The 25,590-nt window shown below is 37.7% G+C and overlaps 1 protein-coding gene and 1 non-coding gene across 6 annotated transcripts; both read right to left on the bottom strand.

Annotated features, from left to right (window-relative positions):
* Window positions 1–3,025: 3,025 nt before the first annotated feature.
* On the bottom strand, window positions 3,026–24,977 carry SMARCE1 (SWI/SNF related BAF chromatin remodeling complex subunit E1). Of its 5 annotated transcripts, none has more exons than XM_069074208.1 (11): window positions 24,829–24,976; window positions 22,869–22,920; window positions 22,647–22,690; window positions 19,415–19,519; window positions 12,291–12,371; window positions 11,989–12,120; window positions 11,725–11,896; window positions 10,717–10,889; window positions 9,747–9,848; window positions 8,661–8,913; window positions 3,026–4,562 (listed from the first exon to the last, which is right to left on the bottom strand). In XM_069074208.1, exons 2-11 carry the CDS (start codon window positions 22,873–22,875, stop codon window positions 4,351–4,353), a joined length of 1,281 nt encoding a protein of 426 aa, XP_068930309.1. In that variant the 5' UTR covers window positions 22,876–22,920; window positions 24,829–24,976; the 3' UTR covers window positions 3,026–4,350. The 5 variants fall into 5 exon arrangements, with proteins under 5 accessions (XP_068930309.1, XP_068930310.1, XP_068930311.1 ...); XM_069074209.1 differs by lacking the exon at window positions 24,829–24,976 and adding an exon at window positions 24,427–24,719; XM_069074211.1 differs by lacking the exon at window positions 3,026–4,562 and adding an exon at window positions 4,599–4,630 and having other exon boundaries at window positions 24,829–24,977.
* On the bottom strand, window positions 5,126–5,232 carry LOC138150845 (U6 spliceosomal RNA). The gene has a single exon (XR_011165666.1). It is a non-coding gene; the product is annotated as a U6 spliceosomal RNA (small nuclear RNA).
* Window positions 24,978–25,590: the final 613 nt, after the last annotated feature.

Genomic DNA, 25,590 nt, shown 5'->3' with positions numbered 1-25,590 from the left:
CCATTGGATTGGTACATAAATGACCCCCAACCATGGGATATTGGTTATCTTAGGCTAGGTTTCAAGTCTTTTCCAGGTAGAGGATAAGGCAGGTCTGCCTTATATGGGAGATTCCTGTTCAGCTATGGGTCAGAAGGGAAATCTAGAAAGAAGAAATTGGCCCCTGCTATTCAGTCAACAAGGTTCTGCAGGACAGGTTGGAAAATTCAAAAAAGGGACATTGATTCAGAGTGGTATGGTTATCAAATACCCAGGAAGGGGTGTAGGATTTGGAGGTATAAAGATCTGAATTAAAATACAACTACAATTACTAGATGTATGACCCTGGGCAAGTTGTTCAACCTGTCTGTCTCACTTTCCTCACTTATAAAGTAGGGATAAGAATAGCACCTATCTTCCAGAGTTTTTGTGAGGATCAAATGAAATAACTGTAAAGTGCTTTGCAAACCTTGAAATGCTACATAAATTATTATTATTATTAAAAATATTATTAGAAGGGCTAACTGAAGCACTCACTGAATTATCTAGAAAGGTAAGAGAAGCCAATATACACAGTAAGCTAAAAATAGGACACTACAAAAACTTTCAGGAATCTTTAAAAAAATCTTCCTGATTTTATGCAATGTGTTTTGTTATTTTAAACATTTTTATTGATCTTTCGTTTTTATAATAATAGCTTGCATTTAAATAACACTTCAGTATTTGCAAAGTGCTTTAACATGTGTTATCTCATTTGAGACTTACAACCACTCTGGGAGGTGGGTGCTATTATTATCCCCATTTTACAGATGAGAAAACCAAGGCTATGGAAGGCTAAGTAACTTGTCCAGTGTCACACAGTAGTCTGTGACAGGACTTGAACTAGGTCTGCCTAACTCAAACCCAGCACTCCATTTACTCTGCCACCTTGCTGCTTAATTTGATTTTTAGTAACGACTTCTGAGATCCCTTCTGACTCTGAGGTCTTGTATTTCTCTGATAACAACATGAAAATTAATAACAGCTTTAGGGACATTTATAGATAAAAGAAAGGGAGGGATAAATAGACTCAAAGTCTGCCTCAAGACTCCTGGAGAAGTAATTATGATTTCATCATTTTTTCTTTTGAAGAATTCACACCAAGTGACTGTAAACCAGGTTGCTTATTTTCGAAGATGTCACATTGTTTAACAGGCAGGTTGTTAGAAACTGATTGTTGTTCTTCCAGAAAGACTTTGCCCAGCCCAGAGGTGACAGGGAACAAGATAAAACGTGTGCACTTGCTGAAACTTGGTGGAGAGAATGAACATGCATGGCAGTGTTTGGTTTGGGGTGGGGGAGCTGGTAGGGTTTCTGTAGTGGGGATTCAAACATAATCCACATTTTGTGAGAGAAACCAAAGATCCGTCCTAATAATTGCAGGCAAGAGGAATCCATAAAATCAGCTTTGTAAACATGCAGAAATTCACATAATCTTTCAGAGATGTCAACCAATCAGTGATGGAGCCAAAGTTAAGTGCCTTCTCCAAGGGCAGCTGGTGGCACAGCAGATAAGTCGAAGACCTGAGTACAAATCCAGCCACGGACACTTATTGCTTGTGTGAAATTGCTTATTCACCCATTAATTCTAAGCCTATAAGGTGCCTGAAAGTTGCAACCTACTCTGGTAGCAGAATTCCTCAACAGGCTCCTTACACAAATGAAATCACAAGTATAGCCCTATAATCTTAATTCAGGTTTTTCTGAAGCAAGCCCCCTGGTTTGGTATCACAATCACTAAAGTTGTTAGCCAATTTTGGGCCCAGGCAAGTTTGTAGGGGAGTTTTGGACAAGACAAACTACCACTGTCTGGAGGTTGGTTAGAGATCTTTGCAATCAATATTCCTCTCCATGCCTGTATAAAACAGACTTCCACATACTATGTCCTTTACTATGAGAACATACAAGCAGTGTTCAGAGATCCTGTTAAGTCTGAATTAGAAGGAATCTTGGAAGCCAGCTGGTTAAATCCATACCTGAATAGGAATCACCTTTCACAGCAGTAACTCCTCTCCTCAGGGTTCCCAGCCTAGAGGATTAGAACACTGGAAAGATAGAAACAAGAATTTATATTAAATACTTACTATGTGCCAGGTACTGTACTAAATGTTTGGCAGATATTTTCTCATTTGGGCAAGAAAACAAACCAAAACATTTACAAATGAGTTTGTATACCATTATAGCCCTTTCCCCCATGATTGCCGTCTTCTAGCTGGGAATGTGGGCTGGGTTTCTATTTCAGGCATTTCCTTCCCCTTTGGACACTTGAGACCCTCTGGTTATCCCTTAGGTTTCATCATCTCAGAAAAAGGAGACAGCAAAACTTTGTCCCAACTTCAATGACTGGTAATTCCTGGGCAAAACACTCCTGATCTATAGTTATGCCATTATTACCAATAACGGCAGCTAGGTGGTGCTATAGTGCACAGAGCACCCAGACTGGAATCAGGAACTCTTCCAGAGTTCAAATTCGACCTGACATTTACTAGCTATGATCCTGGGTAAGTCATTTAACCATTTGCCTCAGTTTTCTCATCTATAAAATGAGATGGAGAAGGAAATAGTAGATGACTCCCAATATCTTTGCCAAGAAAATCCCAAATGGGGTCACGAAGAGTGGAACAGTACTGAACCACCAGGTCACCAAACAAGCTTTGGACAAAAGGCTATGCAAAGCAGGTGGAGGGGATTGATTATGAGGCCCAAACCTACATTTGAGGAGTGACTTCTAAGCCTGGGTTACATCAGGGAAGCATTCACATCCAGATGCTTCCATAGTTTTGTGAAGGCCTCCTTTGTGAGGCTAATCACTCAACAGAGTACCTAAAAGACACCCATTTTCTTCGTGGTCCATGGGCTATTTTGTTCCTTTTTAGCCATATCTCTTATAGAAGTGATCCAGGTGGTTGCTGATGAGACACTTTCTTCACACAAATGTTAAATGAATTGCAAGGAATGAAACCAAGCTGTGTTTTGCATGTGTTAACCCATGTATTAAAAACACTACTTGAAAGATCAAAACATTTTATTACATTTGAAACTTTAAAAGAAACATGTCATTGGATATGCCAGTATTTAATAAAAGTTTCCTTTTCATGAAGGAGATTCATCATATACTATCTTAAAACTTCCATGAAGTTTTATCAAAAAGGTAGGTTCTGACCTATGGAAATCTGCAGCTTGAAGTTTTAATTCTAATACAATTTTACAACTACATCTGGTGATCTGAAAGAAAAAAATTCAATGGATAACTCCCAGCTGACTGCTTTGAAACAGGCTTTTGGCTTTAGGAGGCCAGCTTATTCTATATACACACTAATGCTTGTTCTGTCATCAGTATGGGAAACTCCCAGTATGGGACTCCCTCCTGCAAAGTAGATTAGTTTCAACCTCTCCAACTTAGGTAAGTCCTAGGGAATTGCCTCAGCTTCTCATGGTGAAGAGACTTGTCCAGAATCAAACAGCTAATCAGTGTCAGAGGCTGTAATGAAATCCAAGTCTCGCTGAATCCAAGACCAACCCTCTGTCCACTGTACCACTAGGCCTCTTTAGTCTATATAATGCACTTTAAATTGTCTGGTTTGGGATCTTCTCCATCTTTGGAAAGTTCAAGTAAAAGAAAGTAGCTGAATTAACTAGATCAACTAACTAAAAATGAATGATATTCATTCCCATGATATGAAACTTGGAAAAATTAGAGGAAACTATACATGTTTTTCATCTCCCTGTGGAGCAACTTATTTCATTAACTAGTATTCTTGTTGCTGATGGGGAGAGTCAGTAGATCAACAATGCTCAGGTGTGAGAGGTGAGGCCACTCAACGTCTGTGGCCCTCATCTCTGAGGATACCTCACCTGAGGAACCAAAACACCAATGAGCTGCATGTAACATCCAGCTGTGTGTAAATCCTGCTTCAGCAGAGATGAGCAGGCTAAGGGCGCTTCAATACACTGCTGATAGGAACCAAGAAAGTTTAAAGCTGAGGGCTTGGTAAGGACCCTAGTAAAACATGGAAAGGCATCTTTAAGAGTCAAGTTGAGCTGTCTACAGCATCAAAAGTTAATTCTATAAAAAGAGAGGGAAATTCCTCCCATCCATAAAATTTTGAGGCTTTAAGTAGTCAAGACTAGAAACAAAGTTTGAAGAAAACAGTGATCTCTACACAACTGCTGAAGAAAGGCCATTTTACCACTAGGGATATCATAGGTAAGTGGTCCAGTAGTCTTTGGTGATGGACAAAAAGAGTATATATACAAACCACAAAACACCATTAAAACTCAAAAGCAGTATTTCATTAAAAAAAATAATTCAAAACACATGGAATTCAACATTTATTCTTTCTTCTCACTGTCCTCTGGTGCAGGGTCTGTTGAAGGCTCTTCCACCGTTGCACTGTTGCTTTCTGACCCAGTGTTGCTGTCACTGGTCCCTTCTTCTGCCATACTATCTACTCCCTCTTGGCCACTCTCTTTATCTTCAGGGGTAGACGTTCCTTCTTCACCATTCTGTTGACTTTCTGTAGTTTCCTCTGGGTGTGTCTCTTCTGCAATCAGATATTTTTCACTGTCAGTTTGAGGGCAAAGATTTACTCTTCCTAAATATGCTGACAAGCTGTTTTGGGGGTGAAATGTGTCAAAATTATTATTGTATATTATAATTAAATGTTAAGACTGTTCCAAAAGCCTCAAATCAAGACTTCCAGAGAAACAGCCAACCAGTATTTGATGCTTGGCTGTTTCTTGTTAAAAATGAAAGAACAAGGATTCTGGCCTAATAACTATTGGTGCAATTTTCTTCAGTTTTACCCCTTAAAATATGAGAAGAAAAATTCAATAGCTTCTATGAAAAACTTGAGCTGGGAGACCCTAACCCCTTTTAGACAAATCAAAGAGGGATCCAGACGTTCTGAAATTAGTAATTACTAATAACAGCCTGGGTCTTCTCTCTATCAGTTATAAATTCTATGCCTTATACACAGGACAAAGTAAAAGAGTCTGAATTAACCTTAATTTCCCTTTTACCCCACCCTGAACCCACTGTCCTTTCACCTTCCCACCTTAGCAGGATCACCTAATTCTCCTCCAACCCCAAGATAATCTGAATGGTAAAAATATGGAACAAATCATGAATTTCTGTGTGATCCATGAGCAGCGGACATGCCAATCTTTTCTGCATTGTTCCGATTTTAGTATATGAACTACTGAAGTAAGAACAGATTACCTGTTTCTTATACTAAATTCTTTTTTCTTTCCCTTTTTCCCATGTCACATACTTAGCAGACCAAGTTTGTTTTTTTCTAGGCTTTGCTCACAAGGAGACTAATATATACTTGGAAATATCAATATAAAGGCCATACAGTTGAAAATGTTCACCAAAAAAATCTACACAAGTGAGCTGGGTAGCTCAAAATTTTACTAATTTCTCATTAATGATCTTGTGAAAGGAACTTATCCTTTCTAGGTCAGTTTCTCATGTGCAAAACTTGGGGAAGAGAAGAGGGGAACAGAGTGGTAAGGGAAGTTGGATTAGATAGTTTCCAAGGTCCCTTCTTCATGTTCTAAATATATGAACTGGAATTTTTTTTTTTAAACCCTGCAAAACATTTCCACATTAATTATGTTCCCCCCCCCCCCCCCCCCCCCCCCCCCCCAGGAAAATAACTTGCTTCCATTACACTCCAAGTCCATCTGTCTATCTGGAAGTGAAAAGCATTTTTCATCAACAGTCTTTTGGAACTGTGGTGGATCACTGTACTGTTCAGTTACTAAGTTTTTCACAGTTGGGTTATTTTTATAATATTGCTGTTAGTGTGTACAATATTCTTGGGCTTTACTCACTTCACTTTGCATCGATTCATATACATCTTCCCAGATTTTTCTGAAACCATTTCCTTTCATTTCTTATAGCATAGTATTCCATCACAATCACATATTACAATTTGTTCAGCCATTCATTCTCCAATTGATGGGTATCCCCTCAATTTCTAATTCTTTGTCACCACAAAAAGAGCTACTATATTTTTGTATGTATGGCTCCCTTTCCTTTGACCTCTTTGGGGTATAGCCCAATATAGTGATATTGGTATTGCTGGATCAAAGGGCATTATGCACAGTTTTATAGCCCTTTGGGCATAGTTCTAAATTGTTCTCCAGAATGACTTGACTAGTTCAGAGCTCCACCAGCAGTTAATTAGTGTCCTCATTTCCCCACTACCCTCCTAACATCTGTCATTTTCCCTGTCACATTAGCCAATCTGCTGAGTGTGAGGTGGTAGCTCAGAGTTTGTTTGATTTGCATTTCTCAAAATTATTAGTGATCTGGAGCAATTTTTTGATTATTGAAAATTCTTATTCTCTTGAAAAATGCCTGTTCATATTCTCTGACAATTTATCAACTGGAAAATGTTTCTTATTTTTATAAATCTGGCCCAGGTCCCTATATGAAATCTTTATCAGAAAAACTAGTTGTGAAATATGTTCCCCTAGTTCACTGCTTTTCTTTTAATTTTAGCTGCTTTGGTTTTGTTTGTGCAACAACGGTCTAATTTTATGTAATCAATATTAACCATATCACCTCCTGTGACCCTCTCTATCTCATGAACTCTTCCCCAATCTATAGATCTGAAAGGTAATTTCTTCCACGCTCCCCTAATTTTCTTATTATTATAACCTTTTAGCTCTAAATCACACACTCAATTTGACCTTAATTTGGTATTTGGTGTGAAATGTTGGCCCTGAGGTCGCAGGGTCCCCACCCCTGGACTCCATGCCTAATTTCTGTCAAACTAGTGTCCAGTTTTCTCAGTTGTTTTTGTCAAATAGTGAGTTTTGGTTCAATCCTGGGATCTTTGCATTAATCAAACACTAGGTTATTGTGTTCATTTCCTTCAGTATATTCTGTACCTAACAACCCATTCCACAGATCACTCTTATTTTTTTTCTTTTTGGAGGGACAATTGGGGTTGTTACTTGCCCAAGGTCACATGGCTAGTGTTAAGTATCTGATGCCGCATTTGAACTCAGGTCCTCCTGATTCCAGAGCTGGCACTCTCTTCACTGTGCCTCCTAGCCACCCTGATCACTCTATTTCTTATACAGTTACAGATTATTTTGTAGTATAGTTTGAGATTTTGAGAAGCCCTCTTTTCTATGTATTCCCCCCCCCCATTAATTTTTGACTTTCCTGTTCCTCCAGGTGATTTTTGTTATTATTTTTTTCTAGCTCTATCCTTCAGTAGTTTGATTGGTATGACACTGAATAAGTAAATTAATTTAGGTAGTATTGTCATTTTTATTTTAACAGCTAGATCTACCCATGAGTAATTAACATTTCTTCAATTATTTAGATCTGTTTTTATTTGTATGGAGAATGTTTTGTAATTGTTGAGCTAGGAGTGTTCTGAGAATCCTTGGCAAGATTCTCCATGTCTTTGAAACCCCATTCTTAAGGTTTCCTGCTTGGCTGTGACCCAATGTAAGATTGGCCCCTCATCCTATGCTCAAGTTGGTCATCTGAGTATCTCTCTTCTTTTGTATTTTCTATTTATGTACCTTTAAAACAAAACAAAACGAAAAAAATCAAGCTGCTGGGATTAAAATCCAACATTCTTCCCCCTCACTTTCAGGGGCATAATAGGTCATCAATGATTCTATTTTCCATTCCCCAGGAGATATTCCAGCTTAATAGATTTCTCCCAAGTGACCAAATAGGTAGAATACAAATACACAGTCCCAATAACTACTAAGGTTTGGGGACTTGGCCCCCCCTTTCCTGGAATAGGAATGTGTCTCTCAAATGACCCAGAAAGCAATTTCATATGAAAGATTACATAAATCTGAAGGCTAACAAATATTCTTAATCCTTTACTACTTCCACTAATGGGCTGGAAAAAAGCTTTTATAAATAAGCACTAACTTATTTACAAATGGTGAAATGAAACAAAGGACTGTGTGTGTTGTCTAGTGGTAAAATTAGAGAAGAACAAGATTCTGTTTCTCAAACTCCACTTTAACCACAAGATGTGCTTTGCTCTCCAAATTTACCAAGATCAGAAACATGTTCATACTAAACAGTGAGACACAGATCACAAACTTTTAATTTTACTATCTGAAGTGTTAATCTACTGAATTAAGTTTTTATAAGGACAATATTCTTCGCATGTCAAATGATACAAAACATCTGAATGTGAAGCCTGTGGGTTTAAAGGATGCCTCTCCCACTTCTAGAAAATTTTAAAATGAAATCTCCCAAACAGTGTGGAACAGTGGCTTTGGAGTCAGAGGGCCTAGGAGTTCCAATCCTACCTTACAGTATGCCATCTTTGGCAAGTCATAATCTCTAGGCTTTAGTTTCCCAATCTGTAAAATGAGAGAATTGGACTAGATGGCTTCTGAGGCCCCTTCCAGTACTAGATCTATGAATTATATGAAATTTTACAAGTTTTCCAGGGGATACCTATTATTATATACAAGATTTATTTTCTGCTTCACCTAGAGTTAGATTTTTAATCTGTAAGGCTTCTCTGGATAGTTTTAGAAAGGGAAAGGTTAAACACCATATCCCATAGCCCACACTTGGAGGAGTGTGCTTTGGCCTCACTGTACAAGGTTTTAGACAGTGTCACAAGGACAGACGCTACTACCTGTCTCCATTGGAGTGCTTTCCTCTTCCTTCTTTTCATCACCTTTGCTGGTTGTCTGGTCATCCTCGGTGGTGGCAGTGGCAGCAGCAGCGGCGGCGGCAGCAGCAGCAGCACTAACACCACTCTGACTGCGCTCTGCCTGCTCCATTGCTTCTTTCTCTCGCTCCTCCTGCCGTTTGCGAGCTTGTTCCTCTGCCTGGGCAATTTCAGCTGCTATTTTTTCCATGTCTACCTCCACTTTTAAGCTACATAACTACAAGCCAGGAGGAAAAACAGCCATTTTAGCAAAGTCAAACTTTACACAAGTAAATCTGGCTCAAAAAATGCATTTATAAATATATACAAAATGTCATATTGAATGCCTACAAAAACGTGAGAACCTAGGCCTTCTGATATTTGATAAAGCTTTACTGTTTCTAGTAATTAGTCATGTATTTATCAGTTTGACAAAGGAAGCCATGAAAGTTAATGGTTCCAAAAGCTCTCTCAAAACTGGTATTACAGAGCAGTCAGTAATATAATGAAAATACAAGAGTGAGTAGAGGACTTCAATTTCTCAGCTTGAGTTACTCAAATCTAGGTTTACTAATCATTATGGGAAGGGTCACATGTGGAATCACATTTGATGAGTACACTGAAAACTTCATACTTATGTATACTGTTTGATAGCTTTACTATAACATATATAGTTAAACTAAATTCTAGTTTTGTCACAAACAAGCAGCTGTTATATTGGTGGTAAGTCACTCCTCTTTCAAAAAGGGGACAAAAGCTATAGTAAAATTAATTTGGAATGTGGCAGGACTGTGCAGTAAAAAGCTTATCTCAATCTCAGAGTCAGAAAGACCTGAGTTCAATTCCTACTGGTAACACACAATGGCTGTATGAACAGAACAAGTCACTTAAGCTCTCAGTGTGCCAAACAACTCTAATATAACCATAGATTACAGAACTCTTACTGCCAATCTTTACTGGAGTTTTTCCTTAAAGAGATTTCCCTATGCCAATGAAATAAAAAGTTGATTCCAAAAACAATAAAGAAAAAATTTTTCTATTACAAACAGAATTAGTAAATTAAACTGATACCCTCTTGAGTTCATTGTTAAATGAATCTGTGCTTTCTAAGAACTTCCTCTTCTTTTCCTGGTGACGTTCTTCTATTTGTAAGAGTTCAGCTTCTAATTTTCTCTGTAAAATACAAGATGCAAATTCAGAGTGTTTCCTAACAGCCAGAAAAGCTTTTCCTTTTGACTCTATCCCCTTCAATACAAAAAGCTGGTTATAAAAATCTAGCCTGCTTTTTCAAATGGTCCCCCCCTCCACCCCTTTAAAAATGGGATGGCATTAAAGAGGAGTTTGAGTTTTTCACTTCATTTTTTTATGCTATATCACATCTAGATAATATTTTTAACATTGGAATCATAAAAGGGAAGTGAATGGGGAGTCTGTGTGGTATAGTGGAAAGACTAAGACTAGAATAAGGAAAGACCTGGGTTCAAATCTTGCCTTTGATACTTTTAAGCTATGTAACTCTGGACATATAACCCAACTACCCTTAGCTCCAGTTTTCTTATCTGCAAAATGGGGATAATAACAGCACCTACTTCACAGGATTATTGAAAAAAAAAAAAAAGAGATATGCATGTTAAAGCACTTTGCAGAGCTTAAAGTGCTATATAAATGTCAGTTATTACTAATATTGTTATTCAACAGAATTGCATGTTAACTTGTTATTAACTCTCAAACTCTTCAATGATTTCTTTACAGTAAAATACCTCATAAAATACTAAAGTTAGTAGATATCTAAGTTAATCTATATTTTTAAAATTGACAAATTCCCATTACAAGGTACCATACTACAATTTAAAATGATGTATTATTTTGCAGTAAGTCTCAAGGGACAAACCTCACCCATAATCTCTTCCCCAGACCTGAGAGGTTAAACTGAATATATAAGCATTCAACATGTACTTTCATGCACAGTACAAAATCAGGTCACCTACTGAATAGCTTTACTCAAGAAGTGACGAATATTTTCTGAATAAGCAGTTTTTACCTGATGGACCATTAAGGATTGAACCTGTCGTTTGAGAACCTGCATTCTGGCTGTGGTAACGACTGAACGAACATCTGGCACCACACTTTCACTTAATATTTCACTAATTAGACGGTGGTTTCTTTGGAAACGGGCAGTAGCTGTGTGCTTCATTGAAAAACCATCATCATAGTCTGTAATAAACAATATGTTTGTGAAAAGCTACCCACAGCCATAAATATAATAGACAGCATTTGCAAGGGCAACAATTAATTGCCCAGCCAGCAATTGTGCTGGACTTATCCAAGAATGCTGTAGCACAGAGTCATGCAATGGTTACTCTGATGTTAAACACAGGTTAGGACATGTGGAAATCAGTGGTCAAGGTAAGAAGTTACCCACAAACTTTTATAGGATAACAGTAACACTAGAGGAGTTGGCTGAAGAGCAATGAGAAACAGAAGTCATATCTTTTTTTATCTCAAGGCTGTCCAAAGCACTGACTAAATTTGTGTTTCACTCTTGGCAGTGACTTCAGAATTTAAAAGTAGGTAAGTTATTTTGAAGTTCACAATAGTGCAACCTTCCTTTATTTTTAAAATTTTATAATACTGTATCATTAATGTCCCTTCATAAAATTAATATATAATTTATTGTTTGCCTTCCAGGGTTCCTAGAAAGGGCTAACTCCAAATACTCCCCTGCATAGAATGCTTTTTTCTTTTTAAGTCAAGACAAATCATAGGAGAATAGAAGGTGCCTGTGCTGGGGGGGCAGCAGGGGGAAGATGGTCCGGCTTTCTTTGTCCTTTACAAACACTCAGGAAGAACATCTTGATCACAAATTGCTAAGTTTATCAAGTAATCTGGAGACAAAGAATATGAAAAACTAGAAAGAACAGCAACTTTACTGTTTTGTTTTTTTGTGTGTGTGTGCACAAAAAAGGAAGTGGTAATGAAAGGCCCTAAAGGATTGTGCTTAATATTCAAGAACTCCCAGTATTTAGTTGAAAAAGCCCATCCCTTTTACCATCTGGATCCTCTGCAGGTTGGATGCTCATATAAGGTTCTCCTTTCTCCATTCGGGACTGTCTCTGCCGACTTTCCTCCTCTAATGCAGCTTCAGCTCGACTTTTTGCATTGATGTAAGCAAGGTATGCAGGTGAATTATGATAGGCCTTCATAGATTCATTATACTCTATCTGCAATTTGACAAAATTGGTTTTTCACATTTGTGATTAAAATATCCAAACAGTCTATTTCTGCGCTCTTACCCTACTCCCTGACACATTACCTTTTCTGCTTCGTATTCATTCAAATATTCTTGTTTCTCTTCATCAGTAAGGTCTCGCCACATCCCACCAATAATTTTGCCAATCTCCCATAACTTTAAGTCAGGGTTGGAAGCCTTTACTTGGTCCCAAACCTTAAAAAGAAAACATCCATACTTTTAATATTGGCCAAATGTGGGCTTCAAAACAATCTTGAGTTAAAAAAAAAAAGACGGATAAACCAACACTTAAAACCATCATTAAGGTTTGAAATTCTACTTAAAAGAAGAAACAACGATTCTACTTCTTGATATTTTTTACCCACCTTTCTGCTGTATCTCATATAGGGCATCAGAGGCTTATCTGGTGGCTTTGGGGGTTTGGGAATTGTAATGCCAGAGGAAGCCTGTAAAAAAAAAGAACTGGATAATCAGTTGCAAATAGTAGCATTTGGCAACCTGGAAATAGACATATGTGAAAAAGCATTTGTCCTACTTGTCCATTGATACTACATTCAATTTTCTCCATTGAAAGATACTTTCACAAAGGCATCACCAGAAAACCAAGAAAATGTCTCTGAAAGTACTTTGTCTTTGTCAGCTTTAATACTAAAGTTAAAAAGGTGATAAGGAGAAAAGACAAAAGCAGCATGAAATGATCTAGACATCAGAAATATGGATACATGTCAAAGACTTACAGCTGAAACACCAACTGGCATTCTAGGTCCTTTAATTTACAAACATTTGGTTCCAATGACAGTCAACACTTGATTATCTGCACCAAACCCTGAGCCCCCTCAGCACTTACCAGACATAACCTAGTCTGCTGATAATGCTGCTTTGTCATGGTTTTGTAACTATTAGCACAGTACCTAGTAGTATTCCTAGAATTCCAAATTCAAAACTAACCCCTCCCATCAAACACAGACAAAAAAAAAACCAAAACAATGATTACAGACCAAATCAACAACCAAAATACTCAAACCTTTACTTACCAACCTTAGAAACTGGTTACCTTTCAAATCCTCAGTTTTATACTTGGGTTTAAAAAAAATATCAGTGCCATAAGCATAGAATAGGGGATATATAACTACACAGTAGTTCATGTGGAAAAAGTTCTGGGGGCTTTAAGAACATATTACCAGCTTAAACAAAGTCAACAATATGACAAGGCAACCCCAAACCCTGGGATCTTAGGCTGCCTTAAGGCGAAGAGTGTTTGGAACAAGAGAGATTCTAATTCTATTGCTTGCATTGTTCTGAATATTTTGCTTGGTGCTAGGAGATATATTTTAGGAAAGAGACTGAGGCAATGAAGGTCAAAGCAACTAGGATGGGAAAACTATTTTATACAGGGATATATGCTGAAGGAGTTGGATATGTTTAGCCTGAACAGGAGAACATTTAAGAGGGATATGATAGCAACCTTCAAGTATTTGAAGGGTTATACCAGGTATTAAGATATAGAATAAAGTTCATCTCTTTCTCTCCTGAATAGGTAAAAAAAAAATTATAGGTAATAGAGAACTAAAGGATATAGGGTTCTAAGGTATTTGGGGATTGAAAGTTATGTCAACTATAAAAAGCTCCATATCACATAAAAGCGATTTTCATATAAACTATAAAGAAGAAAAGAAGGGATAGAAAAGGGATTTAGGAGAAAGAAGAAATAAAGGGGAAGGGAGGGAAGGAAAGAAAGCAAAGGAAAGGGAGGAGAGGATTCTCACATGATTAATACTGTGTTAGATGGCTGATGACCTCAGGCCCAAGAAGCTATGTTGGGGCCCTTGTCCTTCAAGGCATCTAGGTGGCCCTGGAGTCAGGAAGATTTGAATTCAAACCTGACCTCAGACACTTACTATCTTGGTGGCTCTAGGCAGGTCACTTAACTTATGCTGGCCTCAGTGTCCTCAAGTGTAAAATGGGGATAATAATAGCACCCACCTCCTAGGGTTCCTGGGAAGATTGCATGAGGTATTTGGAAAGGAAATAGTGACTGGCATATATAGTAGCCGCTTAATAAATTTTTATTCCTTCTCTCCCCTTCTCTGAAAGTTTGAAGTTTTATCTCAATAACTCCCCATAATAATGAAAAATATGGAAATGGCAGGAATGGAGGAGTAAAGTCAGGCTCCAACATATGAATATACTAAATTTTAAATTTGTAAGCTATAAAATTCACTTTTAAGTTTGGTCTGCTGAACATATTTTCTTTTAGAAACAATGTTATTAAGGGAATATACAGACTACACAGCATAGACCATATGTCTGGTTCTTGTTTTCTACAACTGCTTTATAGGAGGCTAAGTGGATTCATGCCTACTGAATTGAAAGGCGGTGGAAGAAATCTCCTAGCCTGCAGCATTTTTCTTTTAACTTCTCTTGAACAATACACATACTTCTTTTCTGACAGTGCAATTGCTCTGGTGTAAGACCACATTACCTCAAGAGTGGACTAGTAAAATATTCTCTTGACTGGTCTCCCTGATTCAAGTATCACCCCACTCTAGCTCATCTTCTGCTCAGTTGTCAAATTAATCTTCCTAAAATGCATATTTGAATCCTTCACCCTGCTATTCAGTAAACTCCAGGGGCTCCCCATCACATCCAGGATCAAATATAAAACCTGATGTTTGGCATTCAAAGTCCTTCACAATGTGCTCCCTCAACTCCTACCTTTTCAATTACACCCCTCCCCGCAAGTGATCCAGCAACACTGGCCTCCTTGTTGTCCCTTGAATAAGACACTTCATCTCCATACTCTGGCAATTCCAACCAGCTATATTCCCCATGCCTGGAATGCTTCCCTTCATCTGTCTCCTGGCTTCCCTCAAGTCTAAGCTAAAATCTCATCTTCTATAAGAAACCTTTGTTTCTGACTCCCCATAATACCAGTCCTGTTAATCCCTTCCCTCTGTTGATTATCTCCAATTTATTCTGTCAATCTTGTTTGTAGATAATTATTTGTACCTTGTCTCTGCCATTAGACTGTGAACTCCTTATAGGCAGAGACCCTGTTATTGCCTTTGTATTTCCAGTGTTTAAGTAAAGTCCCTGGTACACAGTAGGTACTTAATAAATGCTAGTTGACTGACTGCAGCTCTGGCAGTATTATCTGAATATAATGGGAAGAGAGTACAGGTAAACTGATATAACTTATATTGCACTCAATTTAAGAAAATCTTACCCTAAGTTGTAAAGCAAACTGAAAACTTCTGGGCCTATTAATATAAGAAGACATCTATACATTTCTAAAAACTATTACCCAAAGAAAGATAGCTTTATTTTTTTTTAAATTGGAGTTGTGCTAGTAGTTGCTTTTCTGCAATTTTGTGCCATGTGATTTTAAAAATACTTCCATGGCAAAATCCTCAAGTTCCAGCAAATAAGAATGTTATCCCAAGCAGTAAAACCACTACATTTGTAGTTCTACACTGCTTGGGTTCCAGAGAAGGAAATAAAAGAATAAGGTAGAAAGACAACCTTAATATTCCTTTATTTCTAAGATTTTAGAAAGAAATCAGAAATACTTGGATTGACTTCTTTTCCTTAAGGTTGCATTAGTGATCTTTTATTTTCCCTAATAGATTTTTGCCCATTTCCTAAACTACATTTTCAAAACATAGCACACAGGAAGTTTTCCCTACTAGTAACTGGCTGATTTGCATAAAATGCAGTAAAACCTCATTATTAAGAACTCTTAGGAAACAAGTTACTTTTGATACTTACTTTCTGGCTGGCTCAGGGTTTACCCCATCAACAGTATTTTAATAGTTCCTATGCTTTCAAACCTCTTAACTATTCTAGATGAAAATATTTAGATAAATTTTAGATATACACACCTGAACAGAAAATACTTTTTTGGGATGACTTTGGATGATATTATATTGTGATACAATGATAATCTGAGGGCCCTTTGTAGTAGGTATGGCTGAAAGCTGGGCTGTAATTATTCCTCTCATTCTTTCTAATTTTCTTTCTAATCTCGGAAACCAGATAATTAACTTTAGTAGAACTACATGTAAAGTGAGACTGATCCTGAAGCCCCATCTGGTAATAATATACCTGAGCTTTAATATGAGGACCTTGTGACATCTACTTTTCTTGCTTAGAGAGATTCTTTTGGTTATCTCCTACTTTTCAGATAATTAGAACAGATGAGGTATATACTAAAGACCTATTTTAAAAGTGTGTATTAGTGCTCTAAAGTTGATGAGATAAAATTTCTGTTGAGACTCTGTATTAAAATACCTTGATCTAAGCTATGAATTAAATGACTTAATTCTTTGTGAAAAGTTGACTGCTTTCATTAGAATAAAAAAAAAAGTTTCACCAGTGCCTATAGAAATGGGTTGAGAATGAAGGGAAACAAGGCCACAAGGTTTTAACACAGACTGAGAGGGGAGTAACAGAAGAGGTGGAACAAATGATCTTGCCCAACCATACCTTTCATTTTATGTGAAGAACTGAGGTCCATAGAGGTAACTTGTAATTTGCCCAGAGACAGAGGGTTACTCAGGAATAGAACAAAGGGTACAGTCCACATTTCCTGATTCTGAACTTAACCTCAGGGCTCTGTCCAATGCCCTGTACTATTTCTTAGGGATCCCTTGAAATGACTTGTATCCTCAAATCTTAAATGTATTTTTCAGAGTAATAAATATGAAAATGGTTTTGAGCATAAAAACAAAAATTTTTTTTCTAGGTTGTTTCTGATTCTGGCATCCAGCAGGCACTTAAAACATGTTTGGTGACTTGAGCAATCAAAATTGTGGTTTTAAAATGACTAACTGAGCAGTATTAGAAATGAGTTAACTAAAAGAATACTGAGTTACAGGGTCAGAAGACCTAGATTAAAATCCCACTTCTTTTACTAGTTATAACACCCTGAGCAGATCAGGTAACTTCTTCAGTCCTCAGTTTCCTTATCTAGACAATGGAAGTACTCGTATCACCTTCCTCACAGAGTTGTTGCATCAAATAAGAATATATGTGTAAGTCTATGTCAAAGACTATGTTCTCAGAGGTAGTTTTGTTTCAAGCCTCCCTTCCCCCCTGCAAATTATATGATCTATTTGAGTTAAGATCTATTTGTGTCTTTAAAGTGGGTTTCTCTATTTTTATGGGGGTCCTCTGAGAAGAAATGTGTTTTCTTTTGGCTTGCAGCACTGTAGTATAGTAGAAAAAGTACTGGCCTTGGAGTTGGGAGACCGAGGTTCTAAGTCCAGCTTTGTCATTAACTAGCCTGTGTTTGTGGGCAAGTTAATTTGTTTGGGCCTCAGTTCTCATCTTACCTTCTATTATTCTAATATAGTTGAACAAATACTAACAATATAGACTGTAAGGGTGGACATTGTCATGGGGCTTCAGGACCTTTCCACTGTCACTTTTTTCCTTTTGGTCTAAGGGCTCTCACCTTTAACAACTGTGCCTTTATGGTTCCTACAGCACCCAACAGATGTGCCCATAGTTACGAAAAAGTACTCAAGCAGGTGATCACAATGGGTGAAAATTTTTTCTATAAAAAAATCTTTTAGCTAGATTCCAGTGAGGGTGAAAAACAAAGAAATATAAAATCCATACAGGATTGAACCTATAAAGATTTCAGAGACAATAGCAGAGATAGTATAGCTTCATTTAAAAAGCCTCTCAGTGCAAGGCCTTATTAAAGCTTAGCTAGTTAATACCTAAATCTCTCATCCATAGGGGAAAATATAAAGAAAGCAACTAAAAAAGAACCACAAATTCCTAAACTCAACCATTTACATACCAGCCCACCCTGGAGTCAGCATTCACTCCAAATGCTCTGTCCTAAGACATCAATCACCAGGACGGAGTAGGGGAGAAGGGACTAGAGTTAGGACAGCAGTTCCAGCTCTTCCTGATGTGATCTTCAGGGTGTTCCCTCATTACTTGGTGGACAATGAATTCACATGTCAGACACACTCGCTTTTAAGTACAATATGCATTTCAAAGTAAAAAGAAATTATTTTGAGATTATAGACACCATTATTTCTACTCAATCAGTACTGATAATCAAGAGCTGACTGTAGAACACGGTTTCAAATTGATTATTCCATTGAATTTGCTGCCTGTATAACTTTCTGCCAGTATTTTGAATTAACTTATATAGATTGTTTTTTCCTTTAATTAAATATATATTATCAATCTTTCATAATTTTTCCATTTCAAAGTTATGCACCCAGGCTTAGGAAAACAAAAATGTACATACAAGTTGTATGCATTAAGGAATGCATACATACATGCACACACTTAGGATTCTCTTCTAAAATACCATGAAATAGGCATGGCACATAAAACTTGATATGCTTGTGAAGTACAAATCATGTAGAAACAATGAAAAATCTAAGACGAGAGGAACCTATCAAGCCAAGTAATGAACTTAGCAAGATAGACACAAATTTTGATAATACCAAGCTTCCACTCACAGTTTACTACAGGGTGAGAGGGTTTCTTTTATGGCTATCATAATCCATTGTATTACCTACAACTAGAAAATAATTCAACTGTAACAGCCATTCAATGAGTATGTTTTAATTAACATTATACTTAGGTATTTGGAAATAATTTGGCTTTTTGATCTCTTCCTAAATAATTTAGAAATTTAAGGTAAGGCATTTTTGCTTCTTTAATAACTAAATTTACTTATATGGGCCCAGCCTCATATTGAATTTAATGCCATCAAATCCTGTTAGAGTGAAATTATAACATTAAAGGTTGCTCATTTAAAACAAATGGCACAAGAAGTTTCGAAAAATCTATTTCTTACATTCCTTATTCTCCCCACCCTGGAAATGGATATTCATATTTGTTCATCAGATTTTGATCTGAAAGACTGACTTCCTTTTATATAGCAGAGGCAACATCAAAAGCCTCATCTTTTCAGAGGAAGAGAAGTAGGTTTGCTTTCTTTGGTGGCTTATTGGGGATCTGTTATTAAACCCAAAGAACAAATGAACTGCCAGTATAGTGAGGTGGGAACTGACATCTCAAGTTTCTGGCAGATCAGGACAATGCTTTCTATCCCTTATCTAGCCTACTCAATGGGTTTCATTCTTAATTAGAAAACTAGCTCTTTAATCCCTAAAACATCGGATGAAATAGATATACCTGTCTTAAAAGGAGACATTTGATCTACAAAAATGATTTTTTCTACTTTCAGTAAGTGAGTTCAGTATTTAGGCTTCCTCCTACTGATCAAGTAGAACAAGTTATTCTTTTGCTCCAAGTATTTTTTTCCCCCACAACTCCATTTTTGGGGAATGTAAAATATTACAATGGAAGTGCACAAAGTATTGGAAAAAGCAAAGTTAATTTTTGCAGTCAATTTTTAAAAATGGCTATATCCATGATTTGGAAGGACCTAATTGAAGCCATTTCTGGTCAATTCCAGGTGTCTGCTGGATGCTGTAATAGTTGATTCTCCTACCGTGACCCGGCTGTTGGTGCCCGGGTTCCCTCCCAGCCTGTAGTTGTTGTAGGCCAGATGACTGTATGGATTGTATCCCACAAACCCTGGTGTGCTGGGCATTTGCTGATGGAAACAAATGAGACAAAAACACGAATGAGAAATGAGCTCAAACGAGGAAAACACAGAAATGAAAAATGATCTGCATATGGCATGCAAAAGCAACCTGAACTTAAACAAGCAAATGATGGGTTGTAGTTTGGTTGGCTTTTTCAATACAGAAACAACTCCAATAGAAACCTGTTTGCAGGTTTGTTTTTGTTTTGGCAGATAAAGCATTTAGATTTTACTACAGATTCAAAATTACTTTATAATCAACTAAAATGGGCATGGGTCTAAAAATGACAAAGACATACATTCTAATTTAAGCTATTAAATGATAGAACTCAAGGATATATGGTATTTTGAGACAAGAGGCCTGGAAACATGATACACCAGAGGTCCAGAAACATTTTACATACAAGACAGCACACTGTTAAGCATTATGTGGACACCACCAATGATGTCATCTACCAAACACACAAATAAAAACAAGCAATGGATCTGCTTTCAAGATATATATATGTATATATATATAAAAATATAACTGCATGTAAATATGAGAAATGACAAGCACCTGCTTAACTAAGACTGGGGGTTCCCAAAAAGAGGGGAACATACCTTGTGGAATTCAATGGATGTCAAACATGAGTTCAAAACAAAGACTTGTAAGAAATGCATGGATTTTGTTTAAGCTTTCTTTTTGGGCTACATTCTATTCTTAAAAAAGTCACTTTTATAAGCTCCTTTTTCTTCTTCCACTTCCTCTTCTTTGATTCGTCTTCTAGAGCTCAATCTCAAACACTTCCTGAATTTTGTCTCAAAGTGTACTACTTTAGTCAATCCCTACATAATGGTCTTTAATTTTTCTTTTCCTATTTAGTTCTTTGGTAGCACCAGACATTTTTTAAATGCAATTCTTTATTTTGCAGCAGAAACATTGTGTTTTGTCAGTACAGTGGAATGGGATCGTAAATGGCCCTAAGTTCGTTACACACAGGAGCCTCATATGATTGCTATCAGTTAATATAAACATGTCCAATGTTCATGAGAATCACAACAAAGATGCATAAGGAAAATGTAACAGGGAAACTAAAAGTAGTAAATTCTTTTCTTATGAAACTCAAAACCAAAACAAGCGACAACAACCATTTCATCTGAACGTGTGATTCACAACTTTAGCCCTGCATAATGTAGACACCCAATTCATTAACTCACCCTGATTCAACTGTTATTAGTGCAAAATAAAAACAAGTTTCAAAATGTGCTGTTGTGACCCATCCTTAGTGTCTAAATATAGTGTACAAAGAAATATTGAATTGAAATTTTAGAAGTAGTAGTTGACCAATTTCTAGTCCTTCCTATTATGGAAGACGCAAAAAACAACTTAAGGAGTCAAAGTACAGAAGAAATGAGGTGCATTTATTCTGAGTAGTACATTTTGGTGGGAGAACAGAGCAGAGTGAAGGAAAAGAGCCATTAAATTGACATCAGTCTGTTAAGATATCAGAATTCTTACCTATGAGTATCTAAAGCAACATTATGATAATATAACAAAGTAAACTATTTCTCAAGACAGGCAGAAATACATTTTTGTATTTTAGCAATAGAAAAAAACGTGATTTCTCAGTTGCTGTATTTGAAAATGAAACAGAACTACATTTGAAAATTGGAATTTTTACCTAAACACTAGCTAAAAGGAACTATTTCTATCAACAAGATACCTCCAATAGGTTACAAAAACAGTGGGAATTATTACAAGAAAATAATGCAAGAAAAAACAAAACCAAGGGAGCTGTAATAAGAAGCTGAAACGTTACAGACAACATCAATTTCAAAAATAAGTGCACTTAAGATTGTAAACATCTGTTCAATTTCATCTGTATTGTTCCTAATACAATGCCACAGAGAGAACTTGCTAATAAATGTTTTTTGATTTAAGGGGAGTGAAATACTCCATAGACCCCTTAGAGCCATTTGTCTATAAGACACAAAGATGTCCACATTTGTGACTGCTTAAGACTTGTATAAGTTGTCCTATTTGAAAGCATGCAATATGATTTCAAAATTATTTTAAAAGCATCTCATTACACAGAAGACAAAAAATTGCTAATAAATGTAAATAAAACATAACTAAGCTGAAATAATTACCACAGTGATAGTCTGAAGGGGGAAGACACATTTGTAGTAACACAAAGAATCAACTATTAGTGCGATGTAAAAACTCAAAATAATCTTGATATATGGGCACAGAGGTTTTATAAACATGGGTTTGTGATAGAGTGAACTACCTTAATGTTTCTTAAATGCCAAAGAATCAGGTCTATTGAGATCTAAAGAGCTAACTGTTCAAAATTCAGATTTGCAGACTGGGCAATTATTTTCATGCTGACCAGGGAAGGGTCTCATATGCACTGGGCCAGATCTTGCTGAGCAAATAAACTACTCCACTGTAACTATAACTATCTCTGAGATCAGTATTATTTAAAGAAGTAATGATTCAATTTATCTAGTATAATATGGCCCATATGTAACACAGTCCTTCCCCCTAAACTGTATGAAAAGGAGAACTTTTAAAAGTGCTTGGAGGGTTGTTATAAAACTAGGGATTTCACTATTCTAAAAAAGATTTCTTAACTCTTTTTAAAAAGAAATATGGACAGAAGGGAATAAGCAACAACCAGCTGAAGGCAAAATGTTTTTAGTGAAGAAAATGGAATGCTCTGATGGGTAAAACCCAATAGTTTTTTCATTTAATGATGGGATTAGTTTAGATGACCTCCAAGGTCCCTTTGAGTTTGAAATTCTAGGATTTCTTTTTAAATTATGACTACTGCCAAGATAAAAGAGATGAAATTAGAGTTATGATTATCATAGGGTCCTTATTTTTTCCTAGCACAAGAAAAACTCATCATAAGTAATTTATTTTGCAATTGAAAGATCACTGTATCTTGGCAGTTTATTTTAAAATTTCAGGCTTAGTTCAAGGCAAGGTGTGAAGAAATTTTAAAATATTTAGTAGGAAGTATTATTTTTACATGAAATGTTTTCATTCTGGTTGCTGTATTACTAAGTGATTGCTACTGGAAGACATCTGGGTTTTTGTAGCAAGGCCAGACTTGGCTATTACATTAACAAGAAAATTAAAACTTACTGTTGCAGGAGCTGGGGTGGGAGGTGGGGCATAAGATGGTCTTTCTGTTTGAAAGAAAATAAATAACTTCTTGTAAACAACGGAGATATAACACTAAGCAACAAAACTACCAATGGCCCTGTTTTGAAGAAAAACTTGAGAAAGAATATTTTGGAATTCCCATTTGCTAGGGCATTAGTCCCTTATTCACATAGTTTGATAAATATAAAAAATGAAACTTACTTGACATTTTGGAAGATTAAGTTCTCAGTCCCTTAACAATGAACTTGGGACACTAAAAAAAACAACAAAACAACAAAGAAAATCAAAAGTATGCATGAGAGAATGTTTTCCTAAGCAGTCAAAGAATATGATAAATAAAATAGTGTTTCTGGGTAAAACAATTCCAAATTTTGCCTTTTCTCCTTAAAAAAAAAAATCCTCTAAGAATGGGGCTTGGAAGCTTATTCATTTTCCAGAATGAAAATGATTATTACATATTATTGGGGGAAAATAACAGTAATTGGACCCGTGTAATAGTTTTTGAAAGTTCACACTGAAATTCTATGAGATTACTGAGCTATTCTAATTTTAAGAAATATTTGCTGATAACATAAGCAAATTTAAAGATGTTCCTTTTTAAAATGATTAGTAGAAAGAATACAGCTAATCAGCAGTTGCTTTATATTTAGTGTCTTCACTATTTTGGAGCTGGGCAAAGAGTAGGAATTTCCACTTCTTAAGGGAAAACTACAACTATTTGATAAGAGAAGCAGATATGTTATATGAGCAAGAGCACTGGATATGAAATCAAAGCTCTTAGGTTTTAAATCACAAATCTGCCTGGTGACTTTCATTAAGTCACTTAAATCCTCTCTAGGCCTCAATTTCCTCATCTGCAAAAGGAGATCAGACTTGATAAAGAGTTCTCAATCTGAAAACACATATACTTCAATGGAATTGGTTTCCTCTGCTTCCTTGTAATCCTATGCATTTTATTTATTAAAAAAAAAATAGTATTCTGAGAAGGCTTTACCATATTGCCAAAGGGGTCCATAACACACAAAAAACTTTAAGAATCCTAGGGCAAGATGATCTCTAAAGTTCCTTGCAAGACTAAATCCTATGATACTATATAGTTGTTTTAATTAACTGTAAGTTTTACAGAAGTAGTACTGTTTCACTTTATTATATTCCTGAGATTGGACAAAGGATTTATGAGCATAAAGTAACTAAACACTATCTCCAGAGCCAGAGGACCAGGGTGATAGCCACATCTGACTATTTTACCTGTATAACCTTGGGCAAAATCACTTAATCTCCCAGGGCCTCATTTTCTCATAGGTAAAATTATGGGGTGGGGGAGGGGAATTGGATTAAATGGCCTCTAGGGTCCTCTCCAGGTCTAGATTTACTATGTTATGACTGTGTTTGTCTTAAAAATGAAATATCTCATTCTAAGTACATATAAATGGGAAAGCTAAAAAAAAAAAAATCAGAAAAACGACAAAGGATCCCTTTCCTAACTATTACAAAGTAACTTTCACCCAGCATCACACCCAGTGACTGCAATGTGGAATGAATGCATCAGACAAAGATGATTTTGGGGGGCATGTATCACCTCAACAAAGTTCTTTAGAAAGGGGGGAACCATGTCTGCAATAGGATGAGAATTCCTGGTGGATCTAGCTTCAGTTATTCTAGTGAATTTCCCTATTTTTAAGGAAGAGGAACATGCAGATGTTATGGAGCTCTGGTTATGGAGTCTTCCCTTACTTAGCTCCCTCAGTCAAGCTGTCACCTGCGAGCCTGCTTGGCCGGACTCCGGCCGCACTTCTGGGGTGAGAGGTGGAAAAATCAGGTTGTTCCTGGGGGATGGGGGTCGGATTGCGTCCCCCCCCCCAAGGCCTCCACATTTAAATTCTCTCAGTTAGGGGACCGACACGGATAGAGTGGCTCCTCTGGGACCGCGGCCTAGACAAAGAGCTCCTGTTTATCCGTCGCGGTCGGCCGGCTGCCGGGACCTCAGCGGGCTCCAGAGGCCACTCCAGCTGAGGCCGCTCTAGGCCTCCCTCTCTCCCACCCGGGCACACAGACGCCCCCGCCGCCCAGCTTGGTCCCAGGTTCGGGGCAGAGGTAGGGGCGCCGCGGGGCTCGCATCCCCGGATCATTGGCCCCGTCTTCCCCGTCTTGCTTCACTTACCCGGGCTCTAGAGAGAGGCCGCGGCTCCGGCTGCTCTTCCTTTGTCCCGCGCAGGCCCCGCCCCCTAGCGCCGCGCCGCCGCTTTGGCGGCGGCACTTTCGACACACCGTTCGACTTGGTACTAGAGCCAGCGGCGGCTCCTGGGAGGAAGGAAGGGCGCGAAGCCGCGGCATTGCCAGGCGAGGAAGTATTGTATTTGTTACCAACTGTCTCTTTTCCCTCAAAGTTTCTCGAATTCCGGAGTTTTTCTAGCGGGGCGCAGATTCGCCAAAGGCGCGGGAAAGGGAGGGGCGGGGAGGAAGACGACAGCCCATGGACAGGAAGAGGCCCTATAGGAAGCGCAAACGCAGCCTCTCCTGGAGGCGTGGCCAGCGCGAGGAGGAGCTGGGTGCGTGGCGAATGTGGTGCCTCATGGTCCACAGCGCGCGCTCGCACAGCCTCTCAGATTCGAACGGGAAGGGGGGGGGGGGGGGGGGAGGAGGAAGGAGTGCAAGACGCACCGTAGCGTAAGTGTGTGGGCGTGCGTGTGCAGGTATGCATGCGTGCGCGCTACTCCAGCTCGCAGCGTGGACCCGCCAGAATACACGGCAGAGTTGAGCAGTCTAATCAACTTATCCTTCCGTGTTCTAGCTAAAATGTATGTCAATGGCAAATAAACTCCTGAACCTAGCCGGGAATGAGGGAGGCGTTAGGAATTTTAGGATTTAGAGCTGAAAGGGATTTGAGGGATAGAACATCTAGGCATCATCCATTTGTTTTACA

This window comes from Petaurus breviceps, unplaced genomic scaffold (genome assembly GCF_028583685.1).
Source record: "Petaurus breviceps papuanus isolate PSGF00001 unplaced genomic scaffold, PetGlider_PUasm1.0 90887, whole genome shotgun sequence".
Taxonomy (NCBI): domain Eukaryota; kingdom Metazoa; phylum Chordata; class Mammalia; order Diprotodontia; family Petauridae; genus Petaurus; species Petaurus breviceps.
Note: the sequence above shows the minus strand (reverse complement) of the source record. Positions and strands in the feature narration are given on the sequence as shown.